The sequence below is a fragment of the Lepus europaeus genome, chromosome 1 (assembly GCF_033115175.1).
Source record: "Lepus europaeus isolate LE1 chromosome 1, mLepTim1.pri, whole genome shotgun sequence".
NCBI lineage: Eukaryota > Metazoa > Chordata > Mammalia > Lagomorpha > Leporidae > Lepus > Lepus europaeus.
In genome coordinates, this window is record NC_084827.1 from 163,733,373 (window position 1) to 163,756,145 (window position 22,773).

At 56.6% G+C, this 22,773-nt stretch overlaps 1 protein-coding gene across 2 annotated transcripts; it reads right to left on the reverse strand.

Moving 5' to 3' along the window:
- Positions 1-5,393: 5,393 nt before the first annotated feature.
- DNPEP (aspartyl aminopeptidase) lies at positions 5,394-13,159 on the reverse strand. 2 transcript variants are annotated; one of them, XM_062192452.1, is made up of 15 exons: positions 13,101-13,159; positions 12,483-12,576; positions 12,304-12,392; positions 12,092-12,205; positions 11,782-11,907; positions 11,522-11,652; positions 11,220-11,295; positions 11,001-11,108; positions 10,259-10,336; positions 9,309-9,392; positions 8,251-8,411; positions 7,932-7,971; positions 7,734-7,835; positions 6,006-6,173; positions 5,394-5,683 (listed from the first exon to the last, which is right to left on the reverse strand). In XM_062192452.1, exons 2-15 carry the CDS (start codon positions 12,568-12,570, stop codon positions 5,633-5,635), a joined length of 1,416 nt encoding a protein of 471 aa, XP_062048436.1. In that variant the 5' UTR covers positions 12,571-12,576; positions 13,101-13,159; the 3' UTR covers positions 5,394-5,632. The 2 variants fall into 2 exon arrangements, with proteins under 2 accessions (XP_062048436.1, XP_062048426.1); XM_062192442.1 differs by having other exon boundaries at positions 12,990-13,147.
- Positions 13,160-22,773: the final 9,614 nt, after the last annotated feature.

Consider the following 22,773-nt stretch of genomic DNA (forward strand, 5'->3'; position numbering starts at 1 on the left):
GCATTAGCAGGGAGCTGGACTGGAAGCAGAGCAGCCGGGACTCAAATTGGCACTCCAACATGGGATATCGGTGTTGCAGGTGGTGGCTTAACCCACTGCATCACAACACTGGCCACTTCTAAGTTTTTTTATCATTGTTTTTAAAGATATATTTATTTTATTTGAAAGGCAGAGTTAGAGAGAGGGAGAGATCTTCCATCCTCTGGTTCACTCCCCAAATGGCTGCAATGGCCAGGGCTGGGCCAGACTGAAGCCAAAACTCAGGAGCTTCTCCTGGGTCTCCAACACAGGTGCAGGGGCCCACGCACTTGAACCATCTTCTGCTGCTTTCCTGCATTAGCAGGGAGCTGGATCAGAAGTAGAGCAGCCAGGACTTGAACTGGCGTCCATATGGGATGTCGGTGTCAGAAATGCCAGCTTTTCCTGCTATACCACAGCACCCATTTTCTTTCTTTCTCTTTTTTTTTTTTTGACAGGCAGAGTGGACAGTGAGAGAGAGAGACAGAGAGAAAGGTCTTCCTTTTCCGTTGGTCCACCCTCCAATGGCCGCTGCAGCTGGCGCATAGTGCTGATCCGAAGCCAGGAGCCAGGTGCTTCTCCTGGTCTCCCATGCGGGTGCAGGGCCCAAGCACTTGGGCCATCCTCCACTGCCTTCCCGGGCCATAGCAGAGAGCTGGCCTGGAAGAGGGGCAACCGGGATAGAACCTGGTGTGCTGGCGCCGCAAGGCGGAGGATTAGCCTGTTAAGCCACGGCGCCGGCCTTTCTTTTTTAAAAATAGGTTTATACTCCCAGGTAGAACAGCAGGGTCATATGGCAGATCTATTTGTAGCTTTTTTTTTTTTTTTTTTTTGACAGGCAGAGTTAGATAGTGAGAGACAGAGAGAAAGGTTTTTCCTCCTTTGGCTCACCCCCCAAATGGCCACCACAGCACGGCGTGCTGTGCTGATCCAAAGCCAGGAGCCAAGAGCTTCTTCCTGGTCCCCCACATGCGTGCAGGGGCCCAAGGGCTTGGGCCATTTTCTACTGCTTTCCCAGGCCATAGCAGAGAGCTGGATTGAAAGTGGAGCAGCCAGACTCGAACCGGTGCCCATGTGGGATGCTGGCACTGCAGGCAGCAGCCTTTACCCACTCCGCCACAGCGCTGGGCCCTCTTTGTAGTTTGAGGAACTGCACACTGGCTGTACTCTCTAGTGGCCCTGCTAGTGTACACCCCAACACAGAGTGCAAGAGCTCCCCCTTCTCCCCACTCTGGCTCTTCTCCACCCAAGTTCAAGGCTGCAGATTTTCAAGCCATCCAGATGATGCCGAGCTGGGCCCAAGATTACGGGAGAGGTGGTTTCTTCTCTGGTTTTCCTTGACCACTTAGATTCAGCTCTTTGAGGTCCCAATCCGTGATGGTCATAGTTATCCAAGGTACCAAACTGTGACAAGCCTTGGATCCCCACTTTTGTCCCTGTTCCCTCGAGACCCTCAACATCCTGGTGCCTTGGATGCCTTTCTGGGGGTTGCCAAGCACCCCCAGGGTAAGAGCTTCTCGGTGCCTGGCTTCTCTTCCTGGATTCTTGCCCTCTCCCTGATCTCGGCCAGGTAACTACTCAGACCTTATTACCTCTGTGATGCTTTCTGAAACTTTTTAAAATAATTCTTCCCGCTTGATCAGCTGTCCTCGCTGGGGGAGGCTGGTCTCAATCGTGCAGGCCACCTTCAGAAGCTGAGGTTTCCCCCTTATAATTTTCAATTGGCTTCCACGACACCTTGGAATTCCACGCATCTCGGCTCGCTTTTAGAGGACCAGGCAGCCCCCTGGCTTCAGCGAGTGAGTGGGTGGAACAACTGGTGGTGTTGGTAGGAAGCCGCAGAAGCGGGACTGAGAACCGGTCTGATGTGGGCGTGGCCGTAAGACGCCTGAATGAGCCTGGAAGCTGACAAGAGATGGATTCTGAAGGCCCCACGGGCTGGATGGAGCATTTGGGCTCTGCACGTCACTAACAGGTTTCCAGGACAGTGTCGATTCAGATCTTCATCCAAACTGGAGACCGGAGATGCCAGTCTCACGACGGTTGTGTTTCTACCACCTAAACTGTGCCTGATACATGGCAGACGCCCACTAAGTATCAGCTGAATGAAACAGATGACTGTCCTACATTTTTTTTTTTTTTGACAGTGAGAGAGAGAGACAGAGAGAAAGGTCTTCCTTCTGTTGGTTCACTCCCCTAATGGCTACGGCTGGCGCTGCGCTGATCTGAAGCCAGGAGCCGGGTACTTCCTCCCAGTCTCCCATGGGGTGCAGGGACCCAAGCACTTGGGCCATCCTCTGCTGCCCTCCTGGGCCACAGCAGAGGCCCAGAAGAGGAGTGGAACTTCTAGTGGACTGGAAGAGGAACAACTGGGACTAGTACCTGGCACCCCAACCGGGACTAGAACCTGGGGTGCTGGCGCTGCAGGCAGAGGATTAGCTAAGTGAGCCATGGCACCAGCCCTGTCCTACATTTTTAAAAAAGATGTATTTACTTATTTGAAAGGCAGAATTACAGAGGGACAGAGGCAGAGTCAGAGAGAGAGAGAGAGAGGTCTTTTATCTGCTGGTTCACTCCCCAGATGGTCGCAAAGGCCGGAGCTGTGCCGATCTGAAGCCAGCCGCTAGGAGCTTCTTCCGGGTCTCTCATATGGGTGCAGGGGCCCAAGCACTTGGGCCATCTTCTACTGCTTTCCCAGGCCATAAAGAGAGCTGGATTGAAAGTAGAGCAGCCGGGACTCAAACCAGCACCCATATGGTGTGCTGGCACTGCAGGTGGCAGCTTTACCTGTTACACTACGGCGCTGGCCCCCCTACATTTTTTTTTTTTAAGATTTATTTGAAAGGCAGAGATAGAGGCAGAGAGAAATCTTTTATCTGCTGGTTCAAATGGCCGCTGGGGCTGGGCTGGGCCAAGTCGAAGCCAGGAGCTTCTTCCTTATCTCCTATGTGGGTACAGGAGACCAAGCACTTGGGCCATCTTCTGCTGCCTTCCCAGGCACATTAGCAAGGAGCTGGATCAGAAGTGGAGCAGCCAGGACAGGAACTGGCACCCATAAGGGATGCCAGTGTTACAGGTGGCAGCTTAACCCACTACCCCATGACACCAGCCCCTGTCCTACAATTTAGGAGTAACTTCTCTCCCACGATAGACCGCAAGTTACCTGAGGGCAGTATGGAAACAGGACTCCACAAATATTTCTTGGAGGAAGTGAGGGAGAAAGAAGTTTATGATGGGGTTATCTAGTCTCATCCAACCAGGTACAAAGAAATGTGACCATGGGATGCAGGAACTTCAGCTGCCCTTGGAAGCGGCTAGTGGGATGGAGAAGGCTCACATGGACAAGTCCCAGAGCCTACCTTCTAGGGGTTCCTTAAACACTTGTAGGCAGAACACACTGTGACCAAATTCCAACTCTTAAGAAAGCTGAGAATGCAAAAACAAAGCACCAGAGTTTTGAGAAGCTCAAAGACCCACATAAATGGGAGATTCTGGTCCTATGTGTTGGGGACAACTCCTCCTTTCTAGATTGCAAGATCCCAGGCACAACATGCTGGTATTCACCCACATCTCAAATATCATGGGGCTGGTGCTGTAGCGTAGTGGGCTCAGCTCCAGCCACCTGCTCCTGGCTTTGGATCAGCTCAGTTCCAGCCACTGCGGCCATTTGGGGAGTGAACCCCCTGATGGAAGACCTTTTTCTCTCTCTCTCTGTAACTCTCAAAATAAAATCTTTAAAAAAAATACATCATACCTTGGATTCCAGAGTGTCACTTCTAAGAATGTACCCCAGGGAAAAAATAAGACAAGTATGCAAATATATGTATATTCATCCCAGCATTGTTTAGAACTGCCAATAGGTGGGGGAAAAGCAATTAAAAGTCCATTAATAAGGGACTGAATAAAGATAATACTGTGCAGCAACTGTAAGAACAAATATTCTTTTCAGGGGAAGGTTTTTTTTCTTTTACATAATACACTGCTTGTCACTCTAGCCTAGAAAACCTCCACTCAAGTCTGCTACCCATTTTTCAGGCTTACTTTCTATGCATCCACATGCATATTTACAGATCCATAAAAATATGTATTGTAGGGGACGGTGCTGTGGAGTAGCAGGTAAAGCCGCCACCTGCAGTGCCGGTGTCCCATATGGGTGCTGGTTTGAGTCCCAGCTGGTCCACTTCTGTCCAGCTCTCTGCTATGGCCTGGGAAAGCAGAAGATGGCCCAAGTCCTTGGGCCCCTGCACCCACATGGGAGACCTGGAGGAAGCTCCTGGCTCCTGGCTTTGGATCAGCACAGCTCTGGCCATTGCGGCCATCAGGGGAGTGAACCAGAGGATGGAAGACCTCTCTCTCTGTATCTACCTCTCTTTGTAACTCTGTCTTTCAAATATATGAATCTTTTTTAAAAAAGTATTGTCTGTGCATGGGTTTTATACAAGTTGCAACATGCTCTGTCCAGTTTTACAACTTGTCTTTCCTATTCAATGCTGTCTTTGCCATCTCCTTAGTACAGTTTGGCTTCTTCTCAACAGCTACAAATGGCGGACACTTCGTAGTTCATTTGGCTTTGCCGTTACCAACAAACCTTCAGGTGGATTTAAATTTCTGTCACTGCTAAATTAAATTTGTATGTATGGATATGGACATATCTCTACATCACACGGAGTTTTTTTTAAAGTGGTCACATTTAAATAACATTAATTTTTAGATGGACATAAAAAGGATTGGGGCAGACATTTGGCCTAGCAGCTAAGATACCACTTAAGACACCCACAGCCCGTATCGGAGTGCCTGGGTTCGCATCTTGGATCCGCTCCCTGCTGATGCACACCCTGGGAGGGTAGGGTCCCTGCCACTCCCATGGGAGACCTGGATGGAGTTCCTGGCTCCTGGCTTTGGCCTGGTCCAGCTCCAGGGTTACAGGCATTTGGGAAGTGAACCAGCAGATGGGAGTCTCTCTCTCTCTCTCAAAAAAAGATGCTGCTGGTCGGCGCCGTGGCTCACTAGGCTAATCCTCTGCCTGCGGCGCCGGCACCCTGGGTTCTAGTCCCAGTCGGGGTGACGGATTCTGTCCTGGTTCCCCCTCTTCCAGGCCAGCTCTCTGCTGTGGCCCGGGAGTGCAGTGGAGGATGGCCCAAGTGCTTGGGCCCTGCACCCGCATGGGAGACCAGGAGAAGCACCTGGCTCCTGGCTTCGGATCAGCGTGGTGCACCAGCTGCAGCACGCCGGCCACGGTGGCCATTGTGGGGTGAACCAATGGCAAAAAGGAAGACCTTTCTCTCTGTCTCTCTCTCACCATCCACTCTGCCTGTCAAAAAACAAAATGCTGCTAATTTAAAAATGAACACATTTATTAAAAACAGAAAGAGATTTTAAACCAGGCCTCTGGCGGCTCTCGGGAGCTGTGGCCTCCCCTGGCTGAATCCCAGCCAGCCCCTCTGCTCTGGTTCCAAGGGTTCAAAGCCTGGCTCTACCTCCACCCCGCCGGTGTCCAAATAAGCACAGCAGAGATTCTGAGTGGAAAATCCACTTTAATCGTCCAGCTTCAGCTCGGCTGAGAGCCTGCCCTCCCGAGTGCAAAGGGGCGGGAGAGAGGTCTCCCCACAAGGCCTCAGTCCACGGAGAGTTTACGGCTCAGAGAAGGGAACAGCTCGAAGAAGCCCTGAAACGGGAGGCGACAAGGGTCAGACGGAGGTGCCCACCACGCACCTCCCGCCAACACCAAACCAGTGAGAGAAGCGTGGAGCCCTGCCTGGCATCTGCACCGCCCCACCCCCACCCCGCACCTGCGCTTCCCTTCGGGGGCTGCTCGGGCCTCTGGGCCTTGAGAGGAACAGGGGCCTTTGTGTGCCCACACGGTAGCCTCGTGACCAGCAGCCCATCACCAAGGCCTGCCACTCAGTGATGGCGCTGCTGCCCGACCAGTGCAGGCCCGAGAGGGAGGAGGAGCCGGGCCAGGGCAGGGAGGGTGGGCGGGGCGTTACCTTGAAGAGGGTGAGGGTCTGCAGCACCCCCGTGGTGCAGGCGGTCTCCCGGATGGAATGCATGGCCAGCTGCGGGCTGCCCAGGTCCAGCACCCGCAGCCCCAGCCGAGAAGCCAAGATGGGTCCAATGGTGGTCCCACAGGGGGAGTCGTTCCGGACCATGAGGTCCTGCAGGGAGGAGGGGAGTCAGGAGCCACACACAGTGTGTGCTCCTTAGGGCTGGGACGAAGCCACCTCACGACTGCAGGGTGCCCGGGTGTAGGTCCATGGCAGGCCCCAAGGGACAAAATATTCTGAACTGGTCCAGCTCTCCTGGTCTGCACCACCAGCACCCTGGTTCTGGCTGCAGTCACCCCACCTCCCACAAGGGGGAGCTCTTTTACAACCCCTGTCCATTTTGTCACCCTTGGCTTAATTACCCACCCTCCTATCGCCCCCACCCCCACACACAGAAAAATCATTCAGTAGTTTTACTGCTTCAAAATATATCGCTCTTGGCATTTGGAAACAATTTTCTTTATGTATATCAAGGCAAAAACTAAATATAATCATATTAGGATGCTAGATAAAGATTTTCAGTAGAAAACAGGACGATAAAATCACTACTAAGTTAATAACTACTCTGCTTTCTGACTAAGAACTGCTGTATTAATGCATGATTTTTCAAAGACGTCTACTTGTCCCGGCACTGTCCACGGACATGGCCCCAGAGTACCATTCCCCAATTCAACCGTCACATGCCAGACCCAGGTCTCGAAGCTATTGCTCACCCAAAGCTCCCAAGTCTGGGAGAGAGGACCCAGCTGCTCTTGTTGTGCACAAAAGCAAGGACATTTTTTTTTTTTTTTTTTGACAGGCAGAGTGGACAGTGAGAGAGAGAGACAGAGAGAAAGGTCTTCCTTTTGCCGTTGGTTCACCCTCCAATGGCTGCCGTGGTTGGCGCGCTGCGGCCGGCGCACCGCGCTGATCCGATGGCAGGAGCCAGGTGCTTCTCCTGGTCTCCCATGGGGTGCAGGGCCCAAGGACTTGAGCCATCCTCCACTGCACTCCCGGGCCACAGCAGAGAGCTGGCCTGGAAGAGGGGCAACCAGGATAGAATCCGGCGCCCCAACTGGGACTAGAACCCGGTGTGCCAGCGCCGCAAAATGGAGGATTAGCCTAGTGAGCCGCGGTGCCGGCAGGACATTTTCAAAAGTCAAAAGGGCCAGGAGTCACAGCAATGCAGCGGAGTCGGCATTGTTACCCCCCAGTTTGAGGCTCAGATTAGGAGACCAACGCAAGGTCACGTGGCTGACACTACAGAGGCAGCACTGGGGGCCAGCGCCGCGGCGGAGCAGATGAAGCTGCTGCCTGCGATGTGTCCCTGCCGTTCTGCTTCCGATCCAGCTCCCTGCTCATGGCCTGGGAAAGCAGCGGAAGATGGCCCAGGTGCTTGCACACCTGCACCTGCGAGGGAGACCTGGAGGAAGCTCCTGGCTCCTGACTTCAGCCCGTTGCAGGCATCTGAGGAGTGAACCAGCAAGTGGAAGATCTCTGTCATCCCTCTCTCTCTGTAACTCTTTCAAATAAATTAAACAAACAGCAGCATTGACTCCAGCTCTGTCTGTATCCCAGAGTTCTGCTCTCACTCTGTCAGGACCACCTCCACCAAGTCCCCACCATGGGGACACATCTGCCTGATGTGCCCGCCTGCCCTCCGGCAGCCTCCCTCCAGGCAGCGCCCCACACCTGCAGGGGCACCCCGACGTGGCTGGCCACCTCTCGGATCAGGGCCTCTGAGATGGCGTTGGAGGCGTAGCGCTGCTTGCTGTTCACCTTGATCACGGGGCCCTGGGAGAGGCGAGGGAGAGGCAGAGGTGGTGAGGGCCCAGCGAGAACAAGACGGGCCCCGGGCCCCGAGTCCTGAGGAGAAACAGAGCGCCTCACCTTGTGGAACAAGGGCCGGTGGTTCTCCTCATGCTTGTCCCTGCGGGAGGGAGACAGAGGCCAGAGATGGACAACAGGCACAGCAGACCGGGCAACTCCCACCTCCCCTGCCAGGGCAGACAGCACTAATGGATCCCAGCACTCTTTCCCAGCCAGCCCAGAGGCATCCTCAACATGGAGTTATAGGCAACCTGCAGCTGCAGGTGAACCTGCTCGGCTGTGCTGAGCCTAGGAGCAGTCAAAACCCTCCAGCAGAGCCAGTGGCGGGGCTGCGCCTGCAAGTGGGTCATGCTTGGGTTTCTGGATGTGGAAGACTCACAGGTAGTTGGGGTGCACGGCGTGGGCCATGTCTGCGCTGATCATGTAGGACTTGGGGATGGCCTCCTCGAAGGCCGTCACGTGCTGGGACGAGGCTGAGATCCGCCGTAGCACCAGCTCCGTCAGCAGCGACTGCGCTCCCTGGGCACTCTCGGACCCCACCTGGAGACAGCAGCGTGAACCGGGGCTCTGAGCTGGGTGGGGCCCAACGCCCAGACCGCCCCAGGACCCCACTGAGTCAGGGGGTGGACTGGGTGCAGGTGCCTGGGTCATCCCTGAGCCCTGACGCCCGGCTTGGGCTCAGATTCATTCGTGATCTTTGCTGGGGCAGAAGTAGCACTTATCAGCACTCCCCACACTCCCCCTGCCTTGCTCGCACCTGAGCCTGGGCACAGGTGTCCCAGGCACACGGATCAATCTCTCACACATGTGACAGAGCTGAGGGGCCCTGACATCCTGCACAGCAGAATACCCAAGTTTAGTGGTGCTAAGCACACAACTACCCGGCTAGAGATGACTTTCCCAGCCTCCCTTGCAGCTAAGCACGGCTGTGCCAAGGTCTAATGACTGTGAGCAGGGACAGATGCCACCTCTAGTCCACGTGGCCTTCACGCCCTCCTCCCTGCCTCTGAACTCAGTGTAGCACGGTGGCCAGGGCTGGAACAGCCACCCTGGGCCTGCAGCCATGAGCCCTGCACGCGCCATGGCGGCGATCCGTCCCGAGCTCCGACTCCGACTCGGGGATTACCGTCCACCCGTCCAAGTTCCAGCACCACAGCTAAGGCTGCAGTTAAGACACACGGGCACCAGGAGGTCCTGGGCTTGCAGGGCGACCTGGGCAGAGTCCCTGTCCCTGAGGAGGGGGCCATCCGAGTGGGAGATGGGGGCACAGCAGGGCAGAGCCGTGCGGAAGTGTGTGTGTGGGGGGGTGGTGGCCTAGTGCTGGGGACGGACCCCCATCCCTGGGGTCTCCAGAGCGGCCCTGGTTCAGGGCGGGGCTGGCACACGCTGGCTGCCTAAGACTGCACAGGGGAGCCCCTCGCCAGGCCCCCCATCTACCTCTTCGTTGTCGTAGAGTGTGATCATGCGCACGTGCGGCTCCATGGCCAGGGAGGCGGGGGCGGCGCAGGAGTCAATCAAAGCCTGGTTCAGGGGGAGAAACGAGAGCAAGACCCTCACCCCTGCTGCTTCCTTGATGCAGCCCCCCAGCTCCTTAGAGGGGTACACTCCGGGCGCCTCCACTGCAGCGGTGTAGAGTGGAGTGGGCGGGGCTTTCACTGCCCTCCTGCAGGGGGCGTGGTGGGGACCTTTCCAGCTAGGATGGGCACTCTTCTCCCATGAGGCAGGGGGAAGGTGTAGAAGGGGCCGAGGAGGAGCCGAGCACCCGGGAAAGCCAAAGACGGCAGCGAAGGCCTCGGCTGGGCAAGGCTGAGGTCCGAAGCGGTGAGCGGGACCCCATGTAGGTGACAGAGCGGCTGGCTGGTGGCCGCAGGGCACGCAGGCCCAGGCTGGACTCTGCTCTCAGGAACAGCCCAAAGCCCGTCTCCAGCCCCAGGATGTGCAGGGGAGGAAAGGCCGGAGGGCGAGGGCAAGAGAGAAAGCGAGGGAACGGCTGGGGTGCAAGAAGTGGGCAACAGCACGGTGAGCAGGATGTGGGGGCTGCACCCCAAGACCCCGGCGCAGACAGAGGGCTGGGTGGGCTTCAGCCAGCGCTGCGGTGGGGGCCGCCGCTGCCTTACGGCACGGTGAGGCCTTTCCCGTGAGGCCCCGGGAACGTGGTGAGAGCGAGCCACGCGGCGCCTAAACAACTCCTCGGCTTCCTTTCCAGGGCACGGCCAGAGGTGGCGCCCCTGAGGCTGCAACTTTCAGGTCTCCACCGTAATCCGCCCAGCGCCAGCAGACCCAGGGCGCCAGTGGCCCTCGCGCCACCCGCTGGGCCTGAGCCGCTCCTGACACGCCAGCTCTCGCGGGGACCTGGTGGCGGGGTGGGGGGAGGGGTTGCTCCTCACCTGCAGGGCACAGAAGCAGCTGTGCAGATTGTCCAGCCGAGGGGCAAAGATGAACTCGTCATAGGCTCCACCCAGGACCTGGACAGACAGGACCATCAGCCTGGCTTCCCGCCCTGCCCTGCTCACCACCGGCCTGGGTTCCTTGTGCAACCTCTCCCCGGCCCCACACGAGGGCGCTGTTACCTCTGCTTTCCCAGGGCTGAGAACGGAGGAGGGGCTGGGCTGGAACTGAGGGGTGGGAAGGGGCAGCCTGCGGGTCCTGGCCTCTTCGGGTGGGACAGGGCAAGGGAGGGCTGGGCGGTCATTGAAAAAGGAAACCGCGGCGAAACTGCACGCTCAAGCAGCACAGGACACCAGGGATGACCTGCTGCGGGCAACCGGGACTGAGCCTGGACCACATTCGGTTCTCTCAGCCTCCGAGGCTCGGAGCCAGCGTGGCCCAAGGCACCCAGGCGCCATCTGCAGCAGAGACTCCTGGGGAACCCGTGGAAAGGGCTAGTCCCAGGCTGCACCCTCCATACAGTCCCGCCAGGCAGGTGCGGGGCAGGGAACTTGTGCTGAGGACCCCCGCCCTGGAAGCAGAGTGGGCAGGTGTCCGCTGGGAAGAACAGGGACAACAGTGACCGAGGGACGGGTGGCAGTGATGAGTGCTCAGCGGACAGGCCGGGGCTGGCTGGGATCCTGGAACCCCCCACCCCCAGCACACCCCGGCCAGCTGGCCAAGTTCACGGCCATTGCTTACCGCAGGCTGGGTGTCTGCCAGGCAGAGCTCCATCTCCAAGATTTCCTCAGGGCTCAGCCCGAGATGGGCACAGAGCAGGGACATGAGGACCGTGTGGTGCCGCTCATCCTGCAAGGCACAGGTTGCTGGAGGAGGCTGGGCCTGGGCCTCCTCCCTCCCCCCCCGGCTCAGGTACCCTGTTCCCCTCTGCCCACCGCCCCGAGCAGGGAACCTGCTTACGGTAGCATTGGGAGGCCCCGGCTCAGGGGTCCCCTTCTCCAGCTCCTCCTGGACTGCTGTGGCAAGAATGGGGATGCTGTGGGGAGAGGCATGAGATGGGGTGTGGGGATGGCTGGAGGGGCCTGGGGGGCACCCACGGGCTCAGGTCCTCGCCTGCTCCCCAGGGGTAGAGGGGTGAGGACCCTTGGGCATCGAGGGGGTCCTGTGAGTAGAACGTGGCCATATTGGGGGCCCCCTTAGACAGCAGTCTCCCAGGTGCCCTCCCGTCCCTCGGCCCCCAAAGCCACCTGCCCCAGCCTCACAGGTGCGTCTCTGTGTTGGGTGCGAAGTTCTCGTTGACGTTGCGCTGCAGGTGGATGGCCAGGTGCGGGATGCGCAGAATGGGCCGTTCCACGTGCACCAGCCGCTGCTCCAGCCGGCCTGAGGAGGGGCACTGCGGCCAGGCGGGCCAGGTCAGCACCGCGGCCCTGGACCCAGACTGCCCGTCTCGGGAAGGCGGGGCTCTGCTGGGCCCCCGATGGACGTGACAGTCCGCCTCCCCCTCCCCAGCCGCAGTTCCCACCTTGACGATGACGCGTCCGGCCAGCGTCAGGTCACGGTCAAACCAGGTGCTCCAGATCCCGCCACCATAGGTCTCCACGCCAACCTGCTGGTAGCCCACCTGGCTGCGGCGAGAGCGGCGCTTCACCTGAGCGTGCGGCAGGGAGGGGGCGGTGAGAGCTGAGAGTTCGGCCATTTCCAAGGTAATGAACCCCCGTGGAGGAAGGGTGCAACCTGTCCGTCTTCTCCCCGGCCCCAACAGGTTCCGCCCCCTTGGCTCCCTTCTGCCCTTGCTCTCTCCCCCCACACCTACCCCCAGGCCAGGTCCTTACCCGGAGGCAGGGGCTGTCCGTGTGGGCGCCAATGAGGCTGAAGCCATTGCCAGGAACATACTGGCCTCCCACGGCAAAAGCGATGATGGTGGAGGCGTTCCTGGTCAGGAAGTACTGGGGGGAGGGGAGCGCAAAGGCAGGGGTGTGAGGTGCCTGGGCCGGCCCGTGGGACTTTGAGACCGGCCTCCCGGCGCCGCACACGCCCCCAGTACCTTGCACTCGGGCTTGATATCCCAGCTCTCCGTCTCCTTGAGTTCGTGGAAGCCAGCCTGGAGGAGGCGGCTGCGGCACTCGGCCACGACTGTAGGAGAAGGACCCCCTCAGCACGGTGGAATCTGGTGGGGAGGGGGCGTGCCACCTCCCACTCTCCTCGTTTGCCCTGGTCACTTACCGTGGAAAGGAGAGGGGCTCCGGTTCACGAACTTGAGGAGTTCCCGGGCCGCGGCCTGCACCGCCTCCTTGCGGGCCCTGACAGCCATGGACAGCTGGGGCGGGGGGGAGACGCTCGGGCTCCTACGAGGCTTGGGGCCCCTGGCCTCTTCCACCAGAGCCGCGAGCACTCCCCCGCCCCCAGGATCGGGTGCCTCTGCCGCTTTCCCCACCGAGACCCGGATCCCGGAGGGAGTCTCCGCCGAAAGCCCCAGCCCTGGACCCGAAGGACCACGACCCCAGGTCGCGCCGGCTCAGAAGGGCCCGCCCCCAAATCCGAGCTTAAACCACGACCCCGCCCAACGAGGAAGTCCCGGGCTGTATCACACTCCGAGCACCCGGTGTGCCCTCCAACTAGGCCGGCCTGCTCCACGCGCGACCCCAACCCGGGGCCAAAGCCCCGTCCCCAGGGAACAACCCCACCCAGTGTCCCGCAGGGCACCCCCTGCCAAACCCGGAAAGGTCGAACCTCTGCGGCGGGGCTTCCGGTTTCGCTGTGGGTCGGGCGCACCCCCACCCCGGCACGGCGTTAAACTTAGGCCCGAGCGGGTCTGCGGTTGAAATCCAAGCCGCCTCCTACCTGGAAGGCCCCGCGGGACAGCCGCGGAGGCCCAGCGGGCGCCCAGCCCGCCTCTCCTCAGGCCACGCCCCAGCCTGTCCGCCCCGCCCCGCGGCAGGCCACGCCCCCACCGCGCTGCGGGCCGCCGCGGCCAGCGCCCTCTGCCGGTCCGGAGGTGCTAGGACAGCCGCGAACGGCCCGGGACGTGGAGGACTCCACAGTACAAAGTGGGCCGTTGTTCGCGCTCTCTCTCCACAGGCAGCCACCTTGTGATACCAAAAGCGGCGTGGCCAGTGCTCACGGTGAGCGTGTGCCATATGGCGAAGCTTGCTACGCTCCTGTCTTTTCACAAGTGCACTATCCACTGTGCATTCACTGTCATTTACTGCATGAACACACTGATATATCGAGACCAGCTCCCAGGATGCGCAGAGAACGGCAAAAGCCTAAAAGCCTTTAGTAAAGGCCGGCGCCGCGGCTCACTAGGCTAATCCTCCGCCTTGCGGCGCCGGCACACCGGGTTCTAGTCCCGGTCGGAGCACCGATCCTGTCCCGGTTGCCCCTCTTCCAATCCAGCTCTCTGCTGTGGAGGATGGCCCAAGTGCTTGGGCCCTGCACCCCATGGGAGACCAGGAGAAGCACCTGGCTCCTGCCATCGGATCAGCGCGGTGGCCATTGGAGGGTGAACCAACGACAAAAAGGAAGACCTTTCTCTCTGTCTCTCTCTCACTGTCCACTCTGCCTGTCAAAAATAAAAAAAAAATTAAAAAAAAAGCCTTTAGTAAAATGTTTCAGAACTGAAATATGCACACATAGGGGTGGGTGTTTGGTGCAAGTCTAAGATGCCTTGTTGACTCCTAGCTCCGCCACTGATGCACAGTTGCAAGACAGCAAGTGGTGGCTAAAGCTGGGTCCCTGACCCCCGCATGGGTGGCCTGCATTGAGTTCCTGCCTCCTGGCTTCGGCCTGGCCCAGCCCTGGTTGTTATGGGCATTTGAGGACTGAACCAACATGTGGAGAAGCTCTCTGTGTCTGTCTCGCTCTTTCAAATAAGATGAAAATAAATAACCTTTTTAATAACCTTTTTTTTTAAACACACATAAAGCTGTATTTCTGGCCCCTCAATTTGGAAATTGTGCCTGCATATAGAAAGGGAAGCAGATGGAATGTTTCTTTGGCTCTTGATAATTTGGGGGAAAAATCAAGTGAGGAACTGGGGATGAGGTGGGGGACCCTTCAGTAAAGGGGTACCCAGCTCCACTCCTCCCTCACCTGCACCAGCACTGCACCGTACCTTTTCCCTGGTCCTCACTCCTCCTGGCTTCACGTCGAGTGTAAGTCCTATGTGCTATGGATCCTACAGTCACTTAGTCACTTCCTTGCGCACACCTTCAAGAACCTCTGGCTGGGGCCAGTGCTGTGGTACATATCAGAGTGCTGGTTCGAGTCCCACCTGCTCCACTTCCAACCTACCTCCTGCCAACGCATTTGGGAAAGCAGTGGTGAATGGCCCAAGTCCTTGGACCTGCCACCCATGTGGGGGGCCCAGGTAGAGTTCCAGTTTCCTGGCTTTGGCCTGGCCCAGCCCTGACTATTGAGGCCTTTTGGGGAGCGAACCCATGGATGGAAGATCAGTCTCTCTCTGTTGCTTTGCTTTTCAAATAAATGTATGAATACATTTTTTAAAATTATATTTAAAGGAAAAGAGAACCCTTGGCTCTGGATTTGCTTTCTTGCCTGGTGGAGCCGCAGCTCTACTGCAGCCCGCTCCGCGCCTGCTCCCCGCGCCATGCTGTCCTCCCCCCCCCTTTCTTTTGACAGGCAGAGTGGACAGTGAGAGAGACAGACAGAGAGAAAGGTCTTCCTTTTTCCATTGGTTCACTCCCCAATGGCCGCTGCAGCCGGCGCACCACGCTGATCCAAAGCCAGGAGCCAGGTGCTTCTCCTGGTCTCCCATGTGGGTGCAGGGCCCAAGCACTTGGGCCATCCTCCACAGGCCACATCCTCTGGGCCACAGCAGAGAGCTGGACTGGAAGAGGAGCAACCAGGACAGAATCTGGAGCCCCGACCGGGACTAGAACCCGGGGTGCCAGTGCCGCAGGCGGAGGATTAGCCTAGCAAGCTGAGGCGCTGGCCCATGCTGCCTCTACTTACTCTCCGTCTACAAGCACTAACCTTTTGGGACTTCATCCTGCCCAGAGCGCCTCCTGCCTCTCCCAGACCATCCATTCTTCTGCTCTCCTGGAAGATCGCTGCGTTCGATCTCCTGCCTTGGCCTTACTCTGGGCGAATGGCCGTGGTTCCCATTATCCTGTGAAATTCCGAGTCCTCAAAGGAGAACCTCTGCAGGTTCTAAGCATCTGCGCTCCACATTCTGTTGGTGTTTCCATGGATAAACCATCTGTGCTTCTATCCAAGGCCACCTCTGCCTCACGCACAAGGCCCCTCTCCCTTGCTGCTCCAGGACCCTATACCAGCCGCTCTCCCCCTTCTCTTGTGTTCCCACTCTCCACGGTGGGTCGTGCTGGTCAGCACACACGCGTGCTGTAATTTCTTCCTGTTAGGCATGGGCAGTGTGGTGCAGTGGGTTGAGCCACCTCTCATAACACTGGCATTTCGTATCAGAGCTGCTTCAAGTCCTGGCTAGTCCGCTCCTGATCCAGTTCTCTGCTAATGTGCCTGGGAAGGCAGCAGGTAATGGCTGAAGTGCTTGGGCCTCTGCCACCCACATGGAAGACCCAAATGAAGCTCCTGGTTCCTGGCTTTGGTCGGGCCCAGCCTGTCTGCCGTGAGCACTCCGGAGTAAACCAGCAAATGGAAGATGGAATATAGCTCCCCGTCCCTCTCTCTCATTGTCACTCTGCCTCTCAGGTAGATGAACAACTTTTAAAAAATAAACATTTTTCAAAAGCAGCAGTCCTCACTTCACTCCCAATGTCCCTCCAGCAAAGGGTGGCCTCGTTTTTCTGCCATCCGTTAAATGGGTCTCCTTTCACAGAGTTTTCTAGACTTAGTGTCTGTAATTGCTCATCTCCCAGTCTCTTTTAAACTCTCCGGAATGAGGGTTTATCTCAAACGTGCTGTCCAAAGTTCTCTTGTCTGAGTCGAAACCAACCCCCATGACCCTGAACCCAAAGGTCAACCTTCAGTCTGCACTGTGTTTTATTTGAAAGGCGGAGAGAGAGAGAGAGAGAGCGAGAGAGAGAGAGAGAGAGAGTTATTCCATGCACTGGTTCACTCTCCAAATGCCCGCATCAGCTGGGGCTGAGCCGTGCAGAGGCCAGGAGCCTGGAACTCAATGCAGGCCTCCCACGTGGATTCTGGGGACTCAGGTTAGAGCCTCCGAGGCTGAGCGCTACCTGGAAGCTGGACAGATGTGGGGCGCAGACGTCCCAAGTGGTGACAGCGCTGGGCCGGATGCCCCCGCTCGTTGCCTGGGACTCACGGGCAGCACTTGACAAAGGTTCTGGCTGCTTTCCTGGAAACACTCCTCACCCGGCCTCTGAGACTCTGGCTGCCCTTGGCCTCCCCTTGGCATCTCCTCTACTCCTCCCCATCTTTAAATGACTCGCGCAGAGCGCAGTTCTTGCAAACCTATCCTCTCCCTTATTGATCTCGTCCAGCCTCATGGCTTTGAGTAGTATCTACACCCAGACAATTCCCAGACGGATCTCTAGCCCAGACCTCTCTTCTGAACCATAATCTCACCTGTCCGAGTGTTATTCCGTGACTCCGCCTGTGTGCCCGTCTTAGCCCATTTTCTGCTGCTGTAACAAAACACCCAAAGGCTGAGTTGTTATAAAGAGGTTTATTTAACTCGGGATTCTGGAGGCTGCAGGGTCCAAGCCGCATGGTGCTGGCATCCTGGCAGGCACCCCTGGCTGTATCACAACACGGCAGAGAAATGCACGGGGCACAGACGCACAAACGAGAAAGGTGTGGGTGGAGTGGCCTCGCTGTGTCGCAAGCTCCTCCCGTGGGAACGGACTGACTCAGATGGCAGCTTGAATCGCTTCCAAGGGCAGCGTCCTCGGTGACCTGACCACTTCCCACTGGGTTCCAGCACCTCACCACCACCACACTGGGGACCAAGCTTCTAGCACATGCACCTGCACGGGACATGCCCAACCCATCCGTGCTGTAGCAGTGCCTGATAGGAGCCAGCGGCTTGGAGTGGCTGGCTCTGAACTTGTTCTGAAAGCCACCCATACCCTTCCCATCTCAGTAAAAGGCGGCCCTGTCCTGCCACTCTCAGGCCCAAGCCCCCCGTGACATCCTTAGCGCCACTCCTCCTCTGACTCCTATCCGTCAGCACCTCCTGCTGGCCCTGGCTCCTACTAGCATCCCCCAGAGGGAAGTGCTGTGGCCCTCGGTCCTCCCCTCAAGGCTGTCCTGTCCTGCCTTGGGGCCTACAGGAAGAATCTGCAGTATCAGTCGACTGCAGGCCAATGACAAGGAGCGATTCCGCCTCTGCTGGGGCCGTCCTCAGCGCCTGGCACATTGTCCCGAATGAATTAAATTTGTAGACGCAATTGCTCTTTGTGGACAGGGGCCCCATAGAATACCAGGCAGCAATAAAAAGCTCACTCGCGGTAGTGATGAACGCAGCAGTCCGTGCCCAGGAAACAACACGGAGAGATGGGGAACAGCTCGGTGGTTGCCAAGGCTAAGGTGGATGGGGGAGGGATGGTGTGACTCGGGAGGGGCAGCACAAGCTACATCTTATGGCTGGTGAGGGCTGTGAGGGCTGGTTGTCGATCTCCATTACGGGAGTGACTGTAACTCTACATGTAGAAGAAATACAGCCGCAAGCAGAGACAAAGAAGGAAAAGCGGACCCTCCGCCCCGACCCCCAGCACAAACCTTGAAAAGCGGCTTCTCCCAGTTACCTGGTGATGCGGCTGCCCACTGTTATCTTGTCCAGGGAGGGAAGAGGGCCCATGTTCTGCTTCTGTAAACTCCAGTCATAACTCTGTCCTAACAAATCTGCCCCTGGTATCTCTCTTACAAACACACTGGACCCACCGACCATTGGAAGTGTGGTCCTAAGTCACGGAGGCTGCAATTTAAACCCCCCAATGCTGTAACGGCTAAGGTATGACGCGCATGAACCGACAAATATCGTAAGAAACTTGGGATTGTTGCTCAGTTCTCGGGAAATGATTCCAGCTGAGCCCGCTGGCGTTGTGAAGCTACTCGGATCCTCCGCTGTCTCTGGTGCCTGTTTGAACAGAGGGAGCTTTCCCACCCCAGGTTTCTGTGACATACACATGTGACAGCATTAGGTTCCCAGATAACAGACGGGATGCCCAGTTAAATTTGAGTTTAGGATATACAAAAGTGATTTCTTCAGGCTATATTCTAAATATGATGGGATATACTTATGCTAAAAATAAGAATTCTCTGAACACGCTGTATTTTTATTTGCTAAGTCTGGCAACCCTAGGAAAAAATACCCTAGAACTGCGAGTTTATGCGCACTCAGTTTTTTTTTTTTTTTCTTTTAGGATTTATTTTATCTGTTTGAAAGTCAGAGTGATAGAGAGAGAGAGAGGAGGGAAGAGAAACAGAGACAGAGATCTATCTGCTGGTTCGCTCCCTTAAACGGCCACAACAGCTGGAACTGGGCCAGGCCGAAACCAGGAGCCAGGAACTCCATCCAAGCCTCCCATGTGGGTGACAGGGACCCAGGGAAGGCGCACTAGCAGGGAGCTGGATTGGAAGTGGAGCAGCTGGGACTCGATCCGGTGCTCTGACATGGGACGTCAGCGTCGCGAGCGGAGGCTTAACTTGCCGCGCCACCATGCCAGCCCCCACGCACCCCTATTTTCCCAGTGTTCCTTTCCTGGTTGTGATATCACGCTCTGAGCAGAGGGTGCACAGGCTGTCTCTGCACTGTTTTTGCAACCTCCCGAAAATGTGTAATTATTTCAAATGACAAAGGCCTTTGGAATGGTCCTCAAAAGAAAGCCAATGCTCCTGGTGGTAGAAACAAAGGAGGTTTTATGCAGCCTTGTAAAGGCTTCCCAGAGGGCTTCAGAGGCTTCCTTGGGAGTGGAAGGTCAGGATCTCAGGTCATCAGAACAAAGAGTGTGGGCTCAGGATCAGGGCCAGCCAGGTCAGCTTGTTAGCTGTGAGCCACCTATGCCAAGGTGAGCTGGGCCTGCCCACTCCTGTCTCCTGCTCCGAGTTCGGTGGCACCAGGCCTGTGCGTGTTTGCACTGCAGAGATGGGCAAACACTGCTCACCACGGCGGCCCCTTTCCTCCCCAAGAGCTGCCTGCTAAGCATTCACCATCATTCCACGGACTTGGAGCCTCAATTTTCTTATCTAAAACGAGGGAAGAAGAAGGGGGCCAGTGCTGTGGCATAGCAGGTAAAGCGGCCACCTTCCATGCTGTCATCCCTGTGGGCGCTGGTTCGAGTCCCGGATGCTCTACTTCCAATCTCGCTCCCTGCTGATGGCCTGGGAAATCAGTGGAAGATGGTCCAAGTGCTTGGGCCCCTGCACCCATGTGGGAGACTGGAAAGGGAGACCTGGCTCCTGGATTCAGATTGGCCCAGCTGCAGCCATTGTGGACATTTTGGGGAATGAACCAGCAGATGGAAGACCCCACCCCCCACCTCTGCTTCTGTAACTCTGTCTTTCAAATAAATAAATAAAATATTTAAAAAGTGGAAGAAGGTGTCGGTAATAATCTCATCACATTCTAAGGATTAAATGAGATAATGCATTTAGGTGGCTCCTCACTCAGTTTTCAAATAGTAAGTGGACAATAATCAATAGGTGGGGTTATCTCATATTAAACTGAGCAACTTTCAGGCAGTTTTTAAATTAAAAAAAATTTTTTTTGACAGGCAGAGTTAGACAGTGAGAGAGAGAGACAGAGAGAAAGATCTTCCTTTTTTTGTTGGTTCACCCCCCCAAGTGGCTGATCCAAAGCCAGGAGCCAGGTGCTTCTCCTGGTCTCCCATGCAGGTGCAGGGCCCAAGCACTTGGGCCATCCTCCACTGCACTCCCGGGCCACAGCAGAGAGCTGGCCTGGAAGAGGGGCAACCGGGACAGAATCCAGCGCCCCAACAGGGACTAGAACCCGGGGTGCCGGCACTGCAGGCGGAGCATTAGCCTAGTGAGCCACGGCGCCAGCCTTGTAGGCAGTTTTTTAAATGTTCTTTTTTTAGTGCCTTACCCAGCTTGATATCTTCGGTTTTTTAAGTGATTTTTTTTTATTTGAGAGGCAAAGAGAGAGAGAGGATGAGCTCTCCCACTCCCCTAGTCACTCCCCAGAGTTGACCCAGGATGAAGCTGGGAGCTGGTAACTCAATCCAGGTCTCCTACAGAGGTGACAGGGGCCCAACTACTTGAGCCACCACCTGCTACCTGCTGAGGTGTGCATTAGCGGGAAGCTGGATTGGGGAGCGGAGCTGCATCCTGAACCCCGGTGATCTGAGTTAGAATACGGCAGTCCCAGCCAACAGCTCACCTGTTGTGCCCAAAGCTCACTCACTGAGTCATCTGGATACCTTTAGTAACTGACACAGGGTCTGACATACAGCAGGTGCTAAATAAATGTTTGCTCACTAATGCATACGTGGCAAATAACAGGAATTTGGAGTAACATACCCCTAGAAGATCAGCATTTTTTCTGAAGCCTTCTAGAAGATCCTGGGGATTTTCAGGCCTGTGGCAGGCTGCCAGGGAGGCCTGGGACCACCCCCACCACCCAAGGGTAATGTCTGCCTTTGCAGGCCTGGCCCTGCGCCCCCAAGGAACAGCACTCCTGGGGTGCCCCCTCCAGGTGTCAGGGGGCAGGCGCAATCCCTCACCCCTCCTTCCTCCCGGAGCCGAGAGGGAGCACTTCTCGCTCTGAGCCTGTCCGACTAGAGGTCATTTAATCCTTGCTGGATTTGTCCTGTTTATTTTAGTGAACAGGGCTGTTGAGTTTCAGTTTGGATTTCTAGGGGTGCTTACTCATTTTGCTTCCCTTTTATTTACTCTCTGCAAGCTCTCGGGTTTGAGTAAATACATCTATAAAGTCCCAGGGACTGGGTTATTCTGTGTCTGGTATTTTAATGGCCTTTAAACAGTGGCTGCTCAGGTAAGCATTTTATAGATGGGTTGAAAAGGTGGGGAGTTTTCTTCTCAGCGACCTCTGCCTCGTTCCAAGCTGACAACTGGCTTCGCCTGATAAATCATGGCTTTGTCAGTAATAAAACTATCAAAAGCCAAGCCCCATCTCCAACGGAGAAACCACCCTACCCTGTTCAGCCAGGTCTAGGGCTTAGTTTTTAGTCCGGGGCAGTCCTCAGGGCATGAATCCCCTGGAGTACTTTATAAAAATGCAGATCCACACACCCGCACCTGAAAATTCTCATTTGCAAGATTTAGGCTGAGGCCCAGGAATCTGTTTTTTACATTTTTAAACATTTTTTTAAAGGTTTATTTACTTGAAAGGCAGAGTTATGGGGAGAGGAAGAAACAGAGAGAGAGAGAGAGAGAGAGAGAGAGAGCTCCTCTGTCCACTAGTTCACTCCCCAAATGGCTGTGACACCAGGGACAGCCTTGGCCCAAGCCAGGAGCCAGGAACTCTACCCAGGTCTCCCATATGGGCGGCAGGGGTCCAAGCATTGGGCCAACTTCTGCTGCTTCTCCCAGGTGCACTGGCGGGGAGCTGAATTGGAAATGGAGCAGCCGGGAGTCAAACCAGGGCTCATATGGGATGCCAGTGTCACAGGCAGTGGCTTTACCCACTGTGCCCCAACGAAGGTCCCAGGAATTTGCATTTTTACTCAGCACTGCGGGTAGTTCTGAGACCTTTGGATGACCTGGGTAATCTGGATTCTCAAAAACACTTGTGCCAGAGAGTGGGCCACCCTTGGACCTGCTGCCAAAGTGGTGGGCAGCTCGGTGAGAAGCCGGGGAGCCAAGGAGGGTTGTAGGGACTGCTCAGATCCACGTTGAGCACGGGGCTCCTCCAGAGTGGGCCAGGGTGAGAAGCAGTTTTCCTGAGAAGCTGGGGTTCCACGTCTAATTCTTGGCGGACTGAGGCAGCAACCCTATTTTGTTCGTCTTTGTATCCAGCATGCTGCATGCAGGGTTCACAGAGGTTGGCACTTGGGGACCAGAAGCTGTGTCTGCACTGTCCCATGGCCGGGACACTCCCACGGAGCACAGAGCAGAGACCGGCCCAGGTTACATCCCGGTAGCCAGCAAGCTATCAGTTGAGACCAGACATGGGGGAGCGCCGGGGACCTGCCCAGCGCCTCTGAAGGTCAGGCGGAGCCTGCACACAGCCTGGCCCGCGTGCCCAGGTTTGGGGCCAGCTCCTTCCCTGCCACGGGCCCTTCTGCTCAGACTTGCAGGATCCTACCTCCTGCCCTCTCTCTGTCCACGGAGCCCATAGTGACATTCTCAGGCTAGCCCACTGTGACCACTGTGAAACTCAGCTCCAGCCCTGGGAAAAGGGGAGTCCTGAGTCCTTAAAGAACCCCCCTGGGGGGCCGGCATCCCACACGGGCACTGGTTCTAGTCCCCGCTGCTCCACTTCCCATCCAGTGCCCTGCTAATGTTCCTGGGAAAGCAGCGGAAGATGGCCCAAGTGCTTGGGCCCCTGCACCCATGTGGAAGACCCGAAGAAGCTCTGGGCTCCTGGCTTCAGATTGGCCCAGCTCCTGCCTTTGTAGCCATTTGGGGA